Below are 15,759 nucleotides of genomic sequence, written 5' to 3' on the forward strand. Positions count from 1 at the left end.
CTTCCATTTTTCATTCTGTTGACCTGGCTATTATTATTTCATTCAGAAACAAGAAAAAAAAAATGAACATCTGTGTCTCCTTCCAATCTGCTGCACATCTGCGTGTTTTTGATACGGGTCTTCAGAGTTCAAGTCAGTAACCCATGGACGCTATTCATCTTCTTATTAAAATGTCTGCTGCTTTATCCAATGCTTAAGCCCATGAGGGGGTTTTGTTTTCTTTCTTTCTTACTTTCTCTCTCTCTCTCATTCTCTCTCTCTTTCTCGCAGTTTTAAAAAAATCCATTTTTTTTTGTTACAAAGAACAATTGTGACTTTATATTATTAGCATTTTTGCTTTCAACAGCAATTAGCAATCTCTTGGTTTGCTGTTTGGTAAAGCATCGTGTTAATGAGGTCACCTAGTTTAAAATCCCAGCTACTGGAAAATAACAGGGAGGAGGTCAAATCTATCATTGTGTGTATGTTCAATCTTCTCTGTTTCCTAAAGAAAAGATATCTTTGTTATCCAGAATAAGTCATTATGACCCGTTACTGGCCTTCTGGGTTTTGCTTCTACCTCAAGATACAGTATAATTTCTTTTATAATATTGAAATGTAAAAGTTCAGTAGAAACCTTTGAGTATCTGAGGATGAGGATTTTGTTTTGCTTTGTATTTGTCTTTAAGTATTTTAAAGTTCAGTCTTAGCGAGGAGTTGACTCTATGGTGCTTGGAGTTCCAGGGGTGTTTGACCTAGGAGTAGCTGCTGGTGGGGTGTCGATGGGGCTCCCGGCGCCACTATTCGGTGTTGCGGAGGAGCTGACTGCTGGTGTCTCCCCGTGTGGCTGGGCCTGTAGAGTCTGTCCACAGAGGTGGTGATGTTTCTCCCAGTCTTTATGTTGGCAAAACGAGCCACAGTAACGTGCAGTGTTGCAACCACTGCAGGTTTCACTGGCTTTACGGCCACAGTTCCAGCAACTCTGCATAGAGAGATAGGGTGAAAAGAACAAAGGATGCAAAAAAAAATTGGTGAGAAATTCTATGGGTAGAACGAACATGAAGCTATCAATTTTGAGAAACTGGGAGGGAAGGAGAAAACTTCAAACCAGCTTTTACTACATAGAGGAATATCCAAAATATCCAAATCTCGGCCATTTGACCTGCCACAGCTAGGATCTCCTTTAGAACATTTGCCATAATAGCACATAAGATTTGGTAACCTGCCACCGGTGTATTTTTATGACTTATAAAATCAATTCCACTACAACTGATCCAATTAAAAATAGTGATGGTGGTTAGAAACCAGTGACACCTAACCTTTAGAAAGGAAATGCATTGGTTTTAAGAAACTTCTCCTTGAAACCAACCATTTTGGATCTCACCAAACACCCAATCAATGCTCCAGCCATAGTCATTAAATGGGAGAAGTTTTAAGATAGAAGTAAGCTTTGAGAAGGCCTGGCTCAAAATGGTAAGGGAAGCACAAAAGCAAATTTTTAAAAAATCCAGGTATTGATGCATTACGAACCAAGGTGGATTTCTAGTAGATACCTGGGCACACCCATACTTTTGTCTTTCTCTTCTTCCAGGATGTTTTTCAACTTTTTTCCCTGGAAGTTGTGGTGGTCTCCCATTTAAAGACTATTCCAGGCCCAACCTTGCATAACCTTCTGAGATCGGAAAAAGTCAGTTAACTGCTGCTACCTGCTATGACTATGATCACATAATAATTGAGTTTTCTGGAGTTTTGTAAAGGCCTTATTGTATTTATGCAACATAACGAAGATATCAAGATTTAGTTTGATTGCAGCAATCCTCAGCATTAGAAAATAACTTGTCAAGGGAAATATTTCATAATTGCATCACAATTTTATGCCTCTATAAAAACCTCCATATACCAGATCTTGATGCAGTAGATTTTGCATGCATTGGGCCAAATTTTTCTCATTCAATGGACATCCTGAAATACAATTAATCCACTAAAACAAGGTTTCACTATATTATGCCTTAATGCAGAAGTCAGGAGACAGTCACTTAAGAAAGAGATGCATCAAAGAATTTTCTCATGAAAAATGACTGCAGAAGTTGTCTCAGGATGCACACTACAGATAGTCCTTGACTTACAACTGTAACTGAGCCCAGAATTATGGTCATAAGTTGCACTGTTCGTTAAGTGGATTTTCATGCTACCATGTCTAATTTTATGACTTTTTTTGTGAGTGTCGTTAAGCGAATCCATTGTCTGTAATGGGTGGAAATTGTTGGAATTCCAATTGTTGGAAACCAGAATTAAATTCCGGTTTCTACATCACCACGTATAACTCACAGGACAACTCATCATTGGAGAAGGATGGAAGTATGGGAACCACCCTCTCCTCCTCCACTCTCTTCCTCTCTCCTTCCGTCCTTGATCGGCTTACCCCCTCCCCACAAATACCTCTTGAACTCTGTGCGACTCTCTTCCAAGCGATCTTTTTTCTGGTCGGGAGGGGGGAAACTCCCTCTTCTGCTCCCCATTTTGTCCTGATTTTTTTCCCCACAGTCCGAGCTACAGAAGAGGAGCAGGAGGCTCCTCTTCCTGAGCTCGATGGGGGGAAAAAACCACCCCAAAATTTCAGAAATTATATTACTATGTTGGATTTTTCTGGTCTCCCTGTATTGATGCACCATCAATAGATTTTCACTGTGGGATAACAAGCAAACAACAAACATTGTGCTGAAATCTCCTTTTTTTCCCACTCCAGAAGTTGGTGCTTAAGATACTGAAGTTCTGCCTGGTCTATGTTTCATTCCAAAGTACAAGAATTCCTTGTTAAGCACATAGCCAGCTGATGGCATCTTACATTTCTGCTCCCTGCCAAATAGAAAGCCACCAAAAGGATGCCTGCTGCTCCTTTCCCTTCAGCTTTACTGTGCCAGCTGGATCACTGGAACAAAGCCAGCAGATAAGTGAAATTCCTAAACTACAACAGAAATCCCAATTACCAGGAAGAACAAAGGCCTAAGTCCAAAATACTGTTTTAAGGAAATTAAACATTTAATCGGAGTCAAGTGGCTTCTTTAGAAAACACTTCTAGTGTAAGATATACTCTCTCTCTTTTTTTGGCACAGGAATGTTTTGGCAGATGTAAGAATATTTAAGTGTCCAGTACTCATACCTCCCCTCCTCTCTCTTTCTCCTTCATAGATTGAATTCAGATGCAGAATTATATCTAAACTCATACCAATGAAGTGTGCAGACTAAACCAGGTAATTACAAATGCATGAGCTAAGGGTTAGGTGCTTTTTTTTTGGTATTTGCAGAAATTGTTCCCATCTTTTAAAAACTCTTCTTAAAAGGTGGAATTACTAGCACAGAGAAACAGATGTTTTTAGTGGGTCAATTGCAGGGAACATAGGCTCCTTGTCTGCATCAGCTGGTTTTGATTCACTGTCCATGGTTTCAGGTTCATTCTGAGGATTGGAGGATAGTTCACTGTAATTTTACAATTATTTCATGGGGAGGGGAATTATCATGATGAAAAATTATAAAAAATTATAAAATCACAAACAACATTTCAAATAGATTTTGCTGAGTTTAGTTTGAAGCCCAGTTTTGCAACCCATCAAATATTGCAGCTGTATAACTTGTATTATTTCATTGGAGCCAAAACAGAAACTTTATGGAAATCTCGGGGAAAGAAGGAGACAGTGCTAGTCATTACTAATCAGTTTTATGTCTCGGAGGAGACTTCCCACATCAACACTCTCTGCTATAAACTACCACTTGAGTGGATTTAGAAGAACAACAATGTTGAAACTTCTGCATCTAAAATTTCCAGGGTCTCCGGGTAAAGACAGACTCCTTGGCAACTTCAGTTAAAAGGGTCATGGACCAGCAATGGTAAAGAACTTGGCTTGTGAAACTGAAGAGCTACTCCAAAGCAGTTTGACAATATTGGGTTGGAGAGACAATTAGGGATATTCTCATATCCCTCTAACAGTGGCGCAAACATGCCCTGGTAACTGTTTTTACATGACATAGCCTAGTAATATTTTCTTCATCTCACTGCCAGCCTACAGCTGAGGAAGCCTTAATATCATATTTAGCTGTTTCAATTTTAGTTTTCCCTCTTCTCCTGACATAATTTTAGGTGTGGATAATATCTAGCATTATTAATAAATAATGTGATTGATGACACTGTCAAAATGGGATCTACCCAACATCCATTGGCCACTTGTGGTTCTGAAGATACACATCTCCCTTCCTATTCATTGGGCCTGCCTCTCCAGCCATTTTTTATTGGGCTGTAGAAGCCGCATGGCTTCCACCGGGGTATTTGCTTGTATAATGCTTGACTCCCCCCCCCTTCCATTCAATTGTGCTTGATTCTCAGACACTGCCTGGACAAGTCCCTGCAGTTTTCTTAGCAATAAAGTGGGAATAGAACTCATGGTCTGGAAGATTTTTTAGATTTTTTTTTTACCCCACCTTTTATTATTTCCGTGATAACTAATAATAACATTGGATAACAAATATATTTTATTGTATGTCTCCCATGCATAGCTACATTAATGGGCAATTGTAAAAAAAAACAACCCACAAGCTTATTGCTATTAGTCAATTGATTTAAAGCCTTGGTGAAAACATATTGGCTATCATCTAGCAGAGCATAGTTATCCAATATTTGGATAAAATTGTGGATTGTAGCTTGAAGCAGTATGAAAAGTAAAAAAAGAAAGATATACTAATCCTGTTCTCTTTGACTTTTGTTATATCTCTAGGGGACCAATATTCAGGAAGTGTCATTTTATGGCAATAAGCGAAAAGAGAGGCATTTCTTGGTCTTCACTAGCTATTTCTCCTAAGGAAGTATTAAGAGTAGTTTAGCGCTCCTGGCAAAAGGTTCTCAAATTTTGACACAGTGGTCAATCAGGGCATTGTGATGGCAAAAATTGTCATGAATTTGCATGCCCTCCTTCTGGGTCTTAAATCATAGTTCTGCCCTCAGTGCTTAGAGATGCTAAATCGGATCTGCAATTATTGTCTCATCATGTACAGCCTCATAGCTGTCTAAAACAACTATAATAGTAAACATTTTTTCTTGTGCAAAGCCCTGCCTGTGTATTGGGGTTTGTGCTGTTGACTGTAGCCTAAACCTCCTTGGATGTGAATATGACAAACTATATAGAACAGTGAAATGCTACCTATAAATGTATAGATACCAAGTCCTAGCTATAAACATATGCTTCAATCAATGTTAATGGCACTAAAATGTGCTTAATGTTTGCTGGATCTGATATGATTTCTTAAAAACCCTTAATAAACAATGATGTGTTTCTTCCATGATGCACTTGGAATCAATGCAAGGAGAAAAGGCTTAAGAATATGAGTGCTCCCATTAAAACCTATTTACAATGTTATTTTGCTTTACATATAGTTGCAACTCTGTAGTACTGATTCCAGTCTTTACAATCCTCATTTTTTACATCATACACATATACCCAGGACATTCACTTCTGGGGTAATCAATGTTATTTAAAACACGGAAAAGAGTAAGAAATATTAAGTTGAAGAAATTAAAGCCAGGAGATAATTATTACTTCAAATCATAATTGATTGCTTCTGGATTCAGTCCTGAAGCAGAACGAACTGGATTTAGTGAATGCTTGGGGTATGTTTGCATAACAAAGTCTATTGCACTTTCTTTGCTTATGTTTGTATATACCCAAGTTCTGCTGAAACATATTTTTGTTTCATCTTATTATTACAGCATAATCTTAGTTCTGAAAGTGTCTACCACTTCAGCTGATTCCAAATGCTACAACCATATTATTAACCATATTATTAAGAACTGAAGAAGCTTCTTGGATAAGAAGTGAAATGTCTTCAAGAAAAAACAAAGAAAATCCAGTTGCCTTTTGAAAAAGCACCTTTGGGACATATTATTAACCACAAACATTTTTAGAGAGCACCTTTAGTTTCTTGCTAAAAAGGATTCCCTGGCTACTTGGTCCGCTTTTGGTCACAGTTATTACAGCTGTTAATGAGTTACATGCTTTGGTATCAGGCTATTTGAAATATCTTGTTCTCCCCAAAGAGACTGAGCTTTTACAGGCACTGAGAAAATTAAATGCTTTTCATAAAGATTGCCATACTGATGCATCAGAGTATCCTCCTTTTTGATAATAGCATGTGACAATTTAATATATATACTGGTCTTATATTCGTGTTTTTCTCGTGTAAGATTGAGATTGTCTTGGCAACGTTTCGGCGAGGTCTCATATGCCATCTTCAGGCTGGTGTTTTTGGCTTCGTGAAGATGGTGAGTAGGATCTCACCGAAACGTTGCCAAGACAATCTCAATCTTATATGGGAAAAGACCCAAATACAACAAGACCAGCATACCTACACCCGTGAATATATATATATATATATATATATATATATATATATATATATATATATATATATGTGTGTGTGTGTGTGTGTGTGTGTGTGTGTGTGTGTGTGTGTGTGTGTCTGTGTGTGCGCGTGCATGCATGCATGCGCGTGCATGCATATATATATATATATATATATATATATATATATATATATATATATATATATATATATATATATATATGCATGTATGTATGTTTGTGAATATATATCTCTCTCCTCCAAGAACTCAAATCTTATTAGACAGGGTTTACATTTTATCCTTGCAACAACAACAACCCTGTGAAGTGGGTTGGCCTACTTGGGGGCAATATGCTAACTCTGTAAACTGCTTAGAGAGGGCTGTAAAAGCACTATAAAGTGGTATATAAGTCTAAGTGCTATTGCTATTGCTACTGACTGAAGGTGAATTACAATTATCTTCGCATAACAAAATATACATTATATCTATACTTCCCTCTTTGTCTCGAGATATGGTAATAATTCAGCTTTCCCTGACCTCGACCTCTCTAGAACTATTTTACTCTGCATTTCCCTGATGTCTCTATTGGCTGGAAATTCTGGAATTTTATTTTCAACATATTGGAATGGTTGCGACCGTTTAAAGATCACATTCGCAAACAAACTGCCTTGGCATAAGTGAAGTACATAATGCCAATACATTTTAATTTATATCAAATTTAATTCTGCAGAAGATTTGCTAAGAATGACATTTCTCTTTCATACATATACACACAAACAGACACACATTTATTCTTAGATTGTTTTTTTTAAAGGAAACTTTCAGATGTTGTAAATCAATTCCTTATGTTTCTTCTTCATTCATCTGCTACACATTAAGTTGAAACTCTGGGCATCTAGTCATTACCCAATAGCCTTTCATCTCTGGTGATGTCTGGGACCAATTAAAATCTTACTCTCCCTTAAATAATGGATGTGTATTGCTCCATTCTGTAGATTTTGCCTGTGATTTTTGCCACTTCTTTCAGGATGGAGCAAGGACTTAATTGGGGTTTTTGCACCTAAATCACTCTATATATTACCAACTTACTAAACACATTAAATATCGTGCTTAGAATAATTAAAAGTGTGTAAATATTTCAAAATAGATCAATTGTGTGAAATATTTCATATAACTTTAAAATGGTAAATTAAGATATTGTCTTACAAATATCTTAATTTAGTATTGAAATATTATTGAAAACTACACTCACAAAAATGTTGGTACATGTAAAAAGATATGATAAAAAGAAAGGCCATAAACAAAACCTCCCATCAATGTTAAGCTGAAAGAAATTATACTTAGCATCTGTTTATTGGGGGGGCAGGTTTAATCAAGACTTCCCTTTCCGCATGGATTTTAACATTTCTTTTTTCTCTGAAAGACACAAGAATTCATTTTATCCAAAACACTTTAGGATTTGCAACAGAATATATGATCTTTCCTCTGTATCCTTACTTCCTGTTATATATGGTGCCATATGTGCCCCACAAAAGCTTTCACGGACATCTTCCAGCCTAAACTGAGGCTTATCATCATTGTCCCTAATTTACTCTTTGTTGCTCTTTGAATCTGTTTTCTTCTGCCAGATGCTGTTTTCCCACCATTCCCTTTACAGAAAATCCTGCAGTTGAAGTAATAGATTCCAGTTCAGAAAAGGAACTCACCAATCTGATAACATCTTTTGTTTGCATTCTAAAAACCTCATTCTTCATTGATCATATAAGTATAGTAAAAGTCCTATCTTTAGGACTTTTATTATACTTATATATAATGATGTATTTTCTGTTGAAATATATGTCCTTTCTATTGGTAGGAAAGTATTTGAAATGCAGTCTGTTTTTGAAATTGTTTTAACTATTATAGACAATTTAAATATACCTCAAAACTAGTTAGAAATCACCAATATAAGATTACCAGACTTCTAATATTTATTTATCAAGTGAGATCCCCCCCCAATGTTAATGTAACTGTGGCCAAAAGATAACACCCCCTCCCCATTATTTTATTATTCATTATGCCTATGAATATGTCCATCCTATCTACATTATGGAGGAACCAGCATGTAATCACAAAATAAAATATGGAAATTTAGAGTAGAATTTGCAGTGACTGTATTTTAGCCACTGGAATACATGAAATCAGAAGACAAACATGAGCTCAATAAATATGATCTAAATACTTTTAAAACTATTTTAATATTTGCATTGGAAAATTCAATATAGCCTTACTTCAAAACCCTGTTCCATTGACTTAGTGGGAATTACTTCCATACTAAGTGAGCACAAGCATTGCAATCTCAGGCTGACATAATGACAATGGATAACTTTATCTTAATGTACAATTTATAGTTTGCATTTTTTTCTTCCATCATATCTGATTCTCAGAAATTATGTGGAAAATCCCTGAAGTTCCCTTGGCAAGTTTTTTTCAAAAGTAGTTTGAATTGTCTCCTTAGGGCTGAGAAAAAGTGAGTGGTTACCCAGCTGATTTCATGCCCAATGCACAACTAGAACCCAGAGTCTTCTGGTTTTTAGCCTAATAATGCCTTAACTGCTACAATAAATTGGGCCAAATTTGAATAATATAGATAATAATATAGAAGTAAAGTACAAGAGTTAGGAGATATCTCTGTCAATCATAACAAACAAAGGAATGTTTTGGCTTGTTATATGGCAACTCATATGAACCTAGGGCATCAAAGGCTGTGTAGAATTACTTAATTTTAAAAAATGGCTGACTACTGCCTTCTTCCTGGGGCTGAGAGAGAATGACTGGCCCAAAATGACAAAATTACTTTTGTGCCTAAGAGAGTATTAGAACTTAGGTCTCCCTACTCCAAGCCCAGTTCTTAAACCTCTAGACCAAATTGGCTCTGAGCTTTAAACATATTCAAAAAATAAAATCAATCAGATTTATTACTGCAACGTTATCTAATCCAGAGGTGTCAAACACAAGGCCCATGGGCCATATCAGGCCCATGGGTTGCTTAGATCTCTCCTACAGGGCCACCCTAGAAACAGCAAAAGACTGGCCCACAGTGCCTCTGCCAGCAAAAACCGGCTCTCGAGCTCAGTTTTTAGCTACAATGGCATCCTACAACCTTCTGCCAATGAAAACGGAACTCAGGAGTGCTGCATGTGGGCCTCCCAAGCATTGTTTTCACTGGCAGACAGTTGGAGGATCCCATCGAGCCAAAAATGGAGCTCAAGAATCCGTTTTCACTGGCAGAGCGCTCGGGCCACCACAGGCGCCCCCAACATGAGTGATGTCAAGATGGCCACGTCCCCCTGAGGTCAAACACAACCGTGATGCATCCCTCAATGAAATCAAGCTTCACTGATTTCATTGGTACCCCTGATACCTAATCTGTCAAGGAGGATAATATACAAAGGAACTCTCCATTTGGAAATCCTGTCAGCCCTGTCTTCTCTGCTTTCCTTTCTTTTTCTATGCTAGCCAAAGTCAAAAGAGGATGAAGAAAATAGGAAAACCAAGAATGGTTAAAGCTCTGCATTTTACTTCATACACATGAATGCTGGAATGTGTAGTTTTTTAAAGTTACTCAGTGTTCAGGAGGACTCCTCCTCCTCTTTCTTCTAAAGACTAGAAAGTTCCCGATAATTTATGGATTTGCTAAAATTTCAATTCTGATAAATGTATTATTTACTTTTTACTTATTACTGTGTCTATACTTTTTGGACACAGATATGGTCTTATTCTGCACCATGAAATTCTCACCTCACTAGAATCCTCTTGCTGATTGATCACACTTAATGCATCCTCTGCAGCCTGTCGCTTGGCTTCTGCCACTGTGCGCTCCATTTTTGCTCTCTCCGAAGTAATCATATCATGGGCTTTCCGTTCTGCCTCTGACACTGCCTTCTGCAACTCGGTCATTGCTTGTCGTTTTACTTCATTGACTGCTTCCTCTGTAAACAAAATAAGAAATTTGTCTTGGTGCAGCAGAAGCAAGATCAAAAGACAACTGATTTTTATGCACAAAAGTAGTTAGATTATGGAAGCTGCTGATCTATATAATGTCAATATTCTATGTCCTTTGATTCCAAGAATAAAGGAAAAGTAAAGGTTTCCCAGCACATGCGTGCTAGTCGTTCCCAACTCTAGGGGGCAGTGCTCATCTCTATTTCTAAGACAAAGACCCAGCGTTGTTCGAAGATGTCTCCCTGGTCATGTGGCTAGAATGACTAAATGCTGAAAGCCCACAGAGCACTGTTACCTTCCCACCTAAGTGGTTCCTATTTTTCTCTTGCACTTTTTATCTGCTTTCGAACTGTTAGGTTGGCAGAAGCTGGGACAAGTAATGAGAGCTCACTCCTTTACGCAGCACTGGGGATTCAAATCTCTTAACTGCTGACCTTCTGATTGACAAGCTCAGCGTCTCACCCATTGAGCCACCGCATCCCTTAAAGAGTACATGGTACCAGCTACTAAACAATATAACGTATTTCCATTTTTCTAATATATGGGGGTCTTAAGGGAGAAGTTCTATGCTGTAGATGGTATCAGAGAGGTAAAACAAAACTATCATAATAAATTTTAATGGACAAATTTTTGCTCCAGAAATGCAGATCTATAACAGCTATGAAAAGAGGACATATTAATTACTGGGAGGAATGGAGAAATAGAAAACAACTAATTAACTCTACCATAAACCCCAGGGGATAAAATAACACAGAAATGGTACAAAAACTTCATAGAAATTTAGGTAAATACATAAGTTTTTTTTAGAAATTTCCTCTAATTGATTTCAAATACAGTACTTGTATCGCAGAAGCTTGATAGAACAAAACTGGCACAAGTCCAGATTTCATAGTTAAAACAGTTTTTATGAGACTTTGATGGTGGTTGAACTCCATGGTGTTAATGGTCTTTTTCAAATATCTTTCTAGAAATCAGTGAACAATGCAGAAAGAGTTACTATGTCTTCCATTTAAATTAGCTAGCAAAAATTACCATAATGCGATATTCTTTTTCACAGTGTATAACATGATTTGTCGTCAATGAGCTGACTGGGTTTTGTTTGATGCAAGAGAAGTGGAAGATTTCATGTATTCAACTGACAACTAAAACAAGTGATTTAAAAAAAAATAACACTAACTACTCTAATTAACAAGGAAACTATCCTCCCTCTGATTTAGTGTATCTAATTTTCATCTTTATTCAAAGCAAAATGACAATGATTAATTGAAAATTTAATAAGCACTAATTATTAACTTGGCAAATGTAGTACCAATTAACACTCTATTAAAACTAATTATGACATGTTTCATTCAAGTATTTGCACTTAATTGTTTCACCCACTTAAGAAGCACCTTAATTAAATGTTCTGTTTAATTAAAAACATAAGATTTCTAATAAAAATGTTTAAGTGTAAAATAAAAATATTTGAGTTACAAAAGCTCAGTGGTTACTGTGAGATGTACATTATTTTCCAGTACTATAAATTTAGTTCTCCTTATCTGATGCCATCCTATTCTTAAATTTATCTGAAACCTTAGGAATTCTTATTAGAGATTAAGTGTCAATAGATTCAATGTGACTTACTTGTATGAAGATAAGCATATAACTGTGCTCTCATTAACTGCATAGAATAGATTGAGATCCTTGGACCTGCGTTGGGTATGCTTAATCCTTTTGACTGGAGAGCATCAAAACTTCCATCTCATCATCAACTGCATTTGAAACTTGTCTTTGTGTCAATAGAAGTCTGATTTTATATGTGATATTGGCAAAAGCCCTCATTAAATTCTACTTGGATACCTGACATGATTTACATAAGTCTTTTAAATCCTGGCTACATTCTTGAATAAGAAAGTTTTTGTTTTATGACAGCAATATCATTGGAAAAAGATCTATCTATCTATCATCTATCTATCTATCATCCATCCATCCATCCATCCATCCATCCATCCATCCATCCATACATCCATTCAGGGATGGGCTTCAAAAATTTGAGTAATGGGGTCTCTGCCTAGTTACTAGATGGGCATGGCCATGGTGGGCGTGGCCTAGTTGGCCTTCTTCACCACGGGGGGGGGGGGCGTTTTTGCATTTCCCATTCTCCGGAAACTTTCCTTGAGCCTCTGGGAGGGTGAAAACTGCCTCCCCTGAGCTCTGAAGGCCCTCCGGAGGCCAGAAATGATTCAGTTTCTGATCTTCCAGAACTTCCAGGAGGCCCATTTTCCCCCCTCCCCAAGCCTTTGCACAAGCCCTCCACTTACCTCGCATCCAAAATGGGCCTCATGGAGACTCTTGGGAGGGGCAAAGTGGGTGGGCCAGCCAGGGGTGGGATTTGGAGGTTCTCCGAACTGGCCATAACGTAAGCTATAGGTTCTTCTGAACCCAGACGAACCTGTAGCAACCCACCCACCCACCCACCCATCCATCCATCCATCCATCCATCCATCCATCCATGCAATAGAACTATCACTTCTTCTAGATAGCTGGGAATGTAAGACATTTCAGTGACCAATTTGGATAAATATTTATCAGCTTAATAAACCAAAACATTAACATATTTTCTGTAGTAGCATTTAGGCAGTTCTACTACATTAGTGTGTCTGAAGGCAATAGAATATATTCAATTAATAAAGCTGTTCATATTCAGAATAGGAAATTACCAAATGTAGAACCTTTCTCGGTGAAGTATAAGGGGCAGATGCCTTCTCTTTCTTTATTTTCCCACTCTAAAAATGTTTTTCCCCACTGTTTATTCACTGAAGTAACCTAATCTATAGGAAGATGTGGAAAAATTATTTTAAAAAATTGAAGTAAGTTTTTGGAACTACAATTCTCTATTAGTGTTAATGAAAAGTATTGATCTGTCTGATAATTCCAAATAGTTATCATGCACTACATGTGGCACCTTCTGTGTCTGGAACACATGGTTATTAATATCTCACCCTCTTTTAAAACATGTGAAGATAAATATTGATATTGTGCCTAGAGAGGAAAAATGCTAAGTTTATGAAACTTAAAATATATCTTCACTTTACCCTCCCATAAATATTTGGAGGCTATGCAAGTCAAGATTCATTTATTTTGTATATTCAAGGTGAATTACTATTCTGTGTAAGTGGCAACAGGACAATAATTTTTGCTTACGATCTAAGCTGCAGCTTGACTAATTGCATATGCAAATAAGGCAATTTATATTTAAATTATGCATTCCTATTCTAGTCCCACCGGCATACAAAGATCAGCAAAGAGAATTGGTAGGACATTTGCAAGATGTTTGAATATTTATTACCAACTGCAAACATTTTCAGATCTCTTGAAAAAGAAATACATGAAGACAAACCCACAAATGAAAATCATATTATTATCTTTACAAACGTTTTTAAAAAGAAGAAATGAACTTGATTACAGGCTCTTTTATGTGTAATTACCAATCACATTATTATTTTATAATATTTTGTGTAACCTGAAAAAATTACAAATATTAGTGCTTACCCTTGGAGCCTAGAATTTTATAAGCATACAGTACTGCAAAACATTACCGAAGCAGTAATAATTAATATCAATTAATATTTATTAGAAATCAACCAACATATAACCCTAGGGTCTGTTTATTGTGGTTCTGAACCCAAAATTCAGCTGAACATGCTAGATACGTCTTAAAAATAGGGTAAGAGTCTAATAAAAGGGACATTTGTGGAAATTTTTGTGCTTACATGTAGAAAGAGCACAGGAAATATCCAACACAAAAGTAGGAATGGGGAGATATTCTAAAGTTTCCTTGGCCCGGCCAAAAAAATGAATTCTTTTCATTCACAAAAACCCAGAAACAATTTCATGCAGTGATGGGATTCAAAAAAAATTATTGCTGGTTTTGTGGGCATGGCTTTGTGGGCATGGCAAGGGAAGGATACTGCAAAATCCCCATTCCCTGCCCACTCTCAAAATTTCCGCTACCAGTTCTCCAGAACCTCTCAGAACTGGCTGAATACTACCTCTGATTTCATGTCTTGATCCATTCAACAATAAGAAAATGAGAAATCTCTTCCTTGCAATCAGTTCTACCAAACAACTTCCCAATCCTTGCCTTTGTTTAGTACAAAGGGAGATACTGTCAGTAGTTCAAGTAACAAGAAGAAATCATAAGGAAGAAAAAAAAAGGGGGGGGGGGACTCTTTTTGATTTTGTAACTCCCAATCCCAAAAGCCATTCCTCATCTCTGTAGAAAGAGATAGAAAAATAAGGGGGGGGGGGAAATCCCTCATCCTACTCATTGCTATACTCATACTTGTATGATAGTAAATAATGGGAAGAATAGTATGGGAAATGTTTGGGATGTGGGTGATCAACAATAACTAGTGAAAAGATGAGAATACTTGTCTGATCCAGATCATGGACTTTAAAAAATTTCATCCCCCAAATTTAATTTCTCAACTTTATCAGCATCAGTAAGACAGACAATTTACCAGGCTAGATTTCTTTTGGATTTAGCCAATGGATTCAATTGCAGTCAATCAAATACAAATATTTATTTATAGCTTAGGCTTTACACAAAGTCTATATGTGAAAAAAATATGATGTAGATCTTCTCATACAACACAATGGCTTTATTATCATGTGTCCCTGAAAATAAGACAAGGTCTTATTTTCTTTTGACCTTTGAAATAAGCACTTGGCTTTATTTCCAGGGAGGTCTTATTATTTTTGAGGTGCAGGAGGCAGCGAACATGGTCTCTCATGGCTGCTGCTGTGTTGCAATATTTTCAGGAAGTGCTTATTTTGGGGGGAGGGCTTATTTTAGCTCATGCACTCAAAAGCCCGATTGGACATATTATCTGGGGAGGTCTTATTTTGAGGAAAACAAGGTAGTAGATATTGCCTGCCAACCATTAGAATAATGATGTATAAAAATCATTAGATTTAGACTTCTCCAGAAGGATAGGTAATATAATCTGGGTATCTTTCTTATTTTAGAGTTATGTTGATATCACCTTATCTTCTGACATATATGCTGGTGTAATTAAAATTATTTTGTGTTCTGATCCATTCCAGCTAAGCATTATGAATTAAAACTGGTTTATTAGCAATGCCTTTAATATTTCTTTGTTTTTAAAATTCATATTATCAAAGTATTCACAAATACACACAGCTGCCAAACTGTTATGCTCATGTTTTTAAACAATTCTTACCAGCTTTCTTCCAGATCTCCTCTGGCACATATCCAGAAGCAGGCCTGTGAAGGAATTCCCGATGTGAGTCTATAAGAACCAGGGGGAGAATAAGAGAAATAAAACAGTATATTTTAAATCTGGTTAAACAGATTTTTTTTTAAAAAAAAACTGCTTTTCATAATTCAATCAAGGGATTAAAAG

At 36.7% G+C, this 15,759-nt stretch overlaps 1 protein-coding gene across 1 annotated transcript in view; it reads right to left on the bottom strand.

Annotated features, from left to right (window-relative positions):
* Positions 1 to 630: 630 nt before the first annotated feature.
* The window catches only part of RUNX1T1 (RUNX1 partner transcriptional co-repressor 1), a 152,108-nt gene continuing 136,979 nt past the window's right edge, over positions 631 to 15,759 (bottom strand). Inside the window, 3 exon segments of the mRNA XM_032223359.1 lie at positions 631 to 961; positions 10,148 to 10,338; positions 15,577 to 15,645. Of these exon segments, the coding sequence (XP_032079250.1) occupies positions 686 to 961; positions 10,148 to 10,338; positions 15,577 to 15,645 (536 nt within the window). The 3' untranslated portion in view covers positions 631 to 685.

Source organism: Thamnophis elegans, chromosome 8, assembly GCF_009769535.1.
Source record: "Thamnophis elegans isolate rThaEle1 chromosome 8, rThaEle1.pri, whole genome shotgun sequence".
Classification (NCBI taxonomy): domain Eukaryota; kingdom Metazoa; phylum Chordata; class Lepidosauria; order Squamata; family Colubridae; genus Thamnophis; species Thamnophis elegans.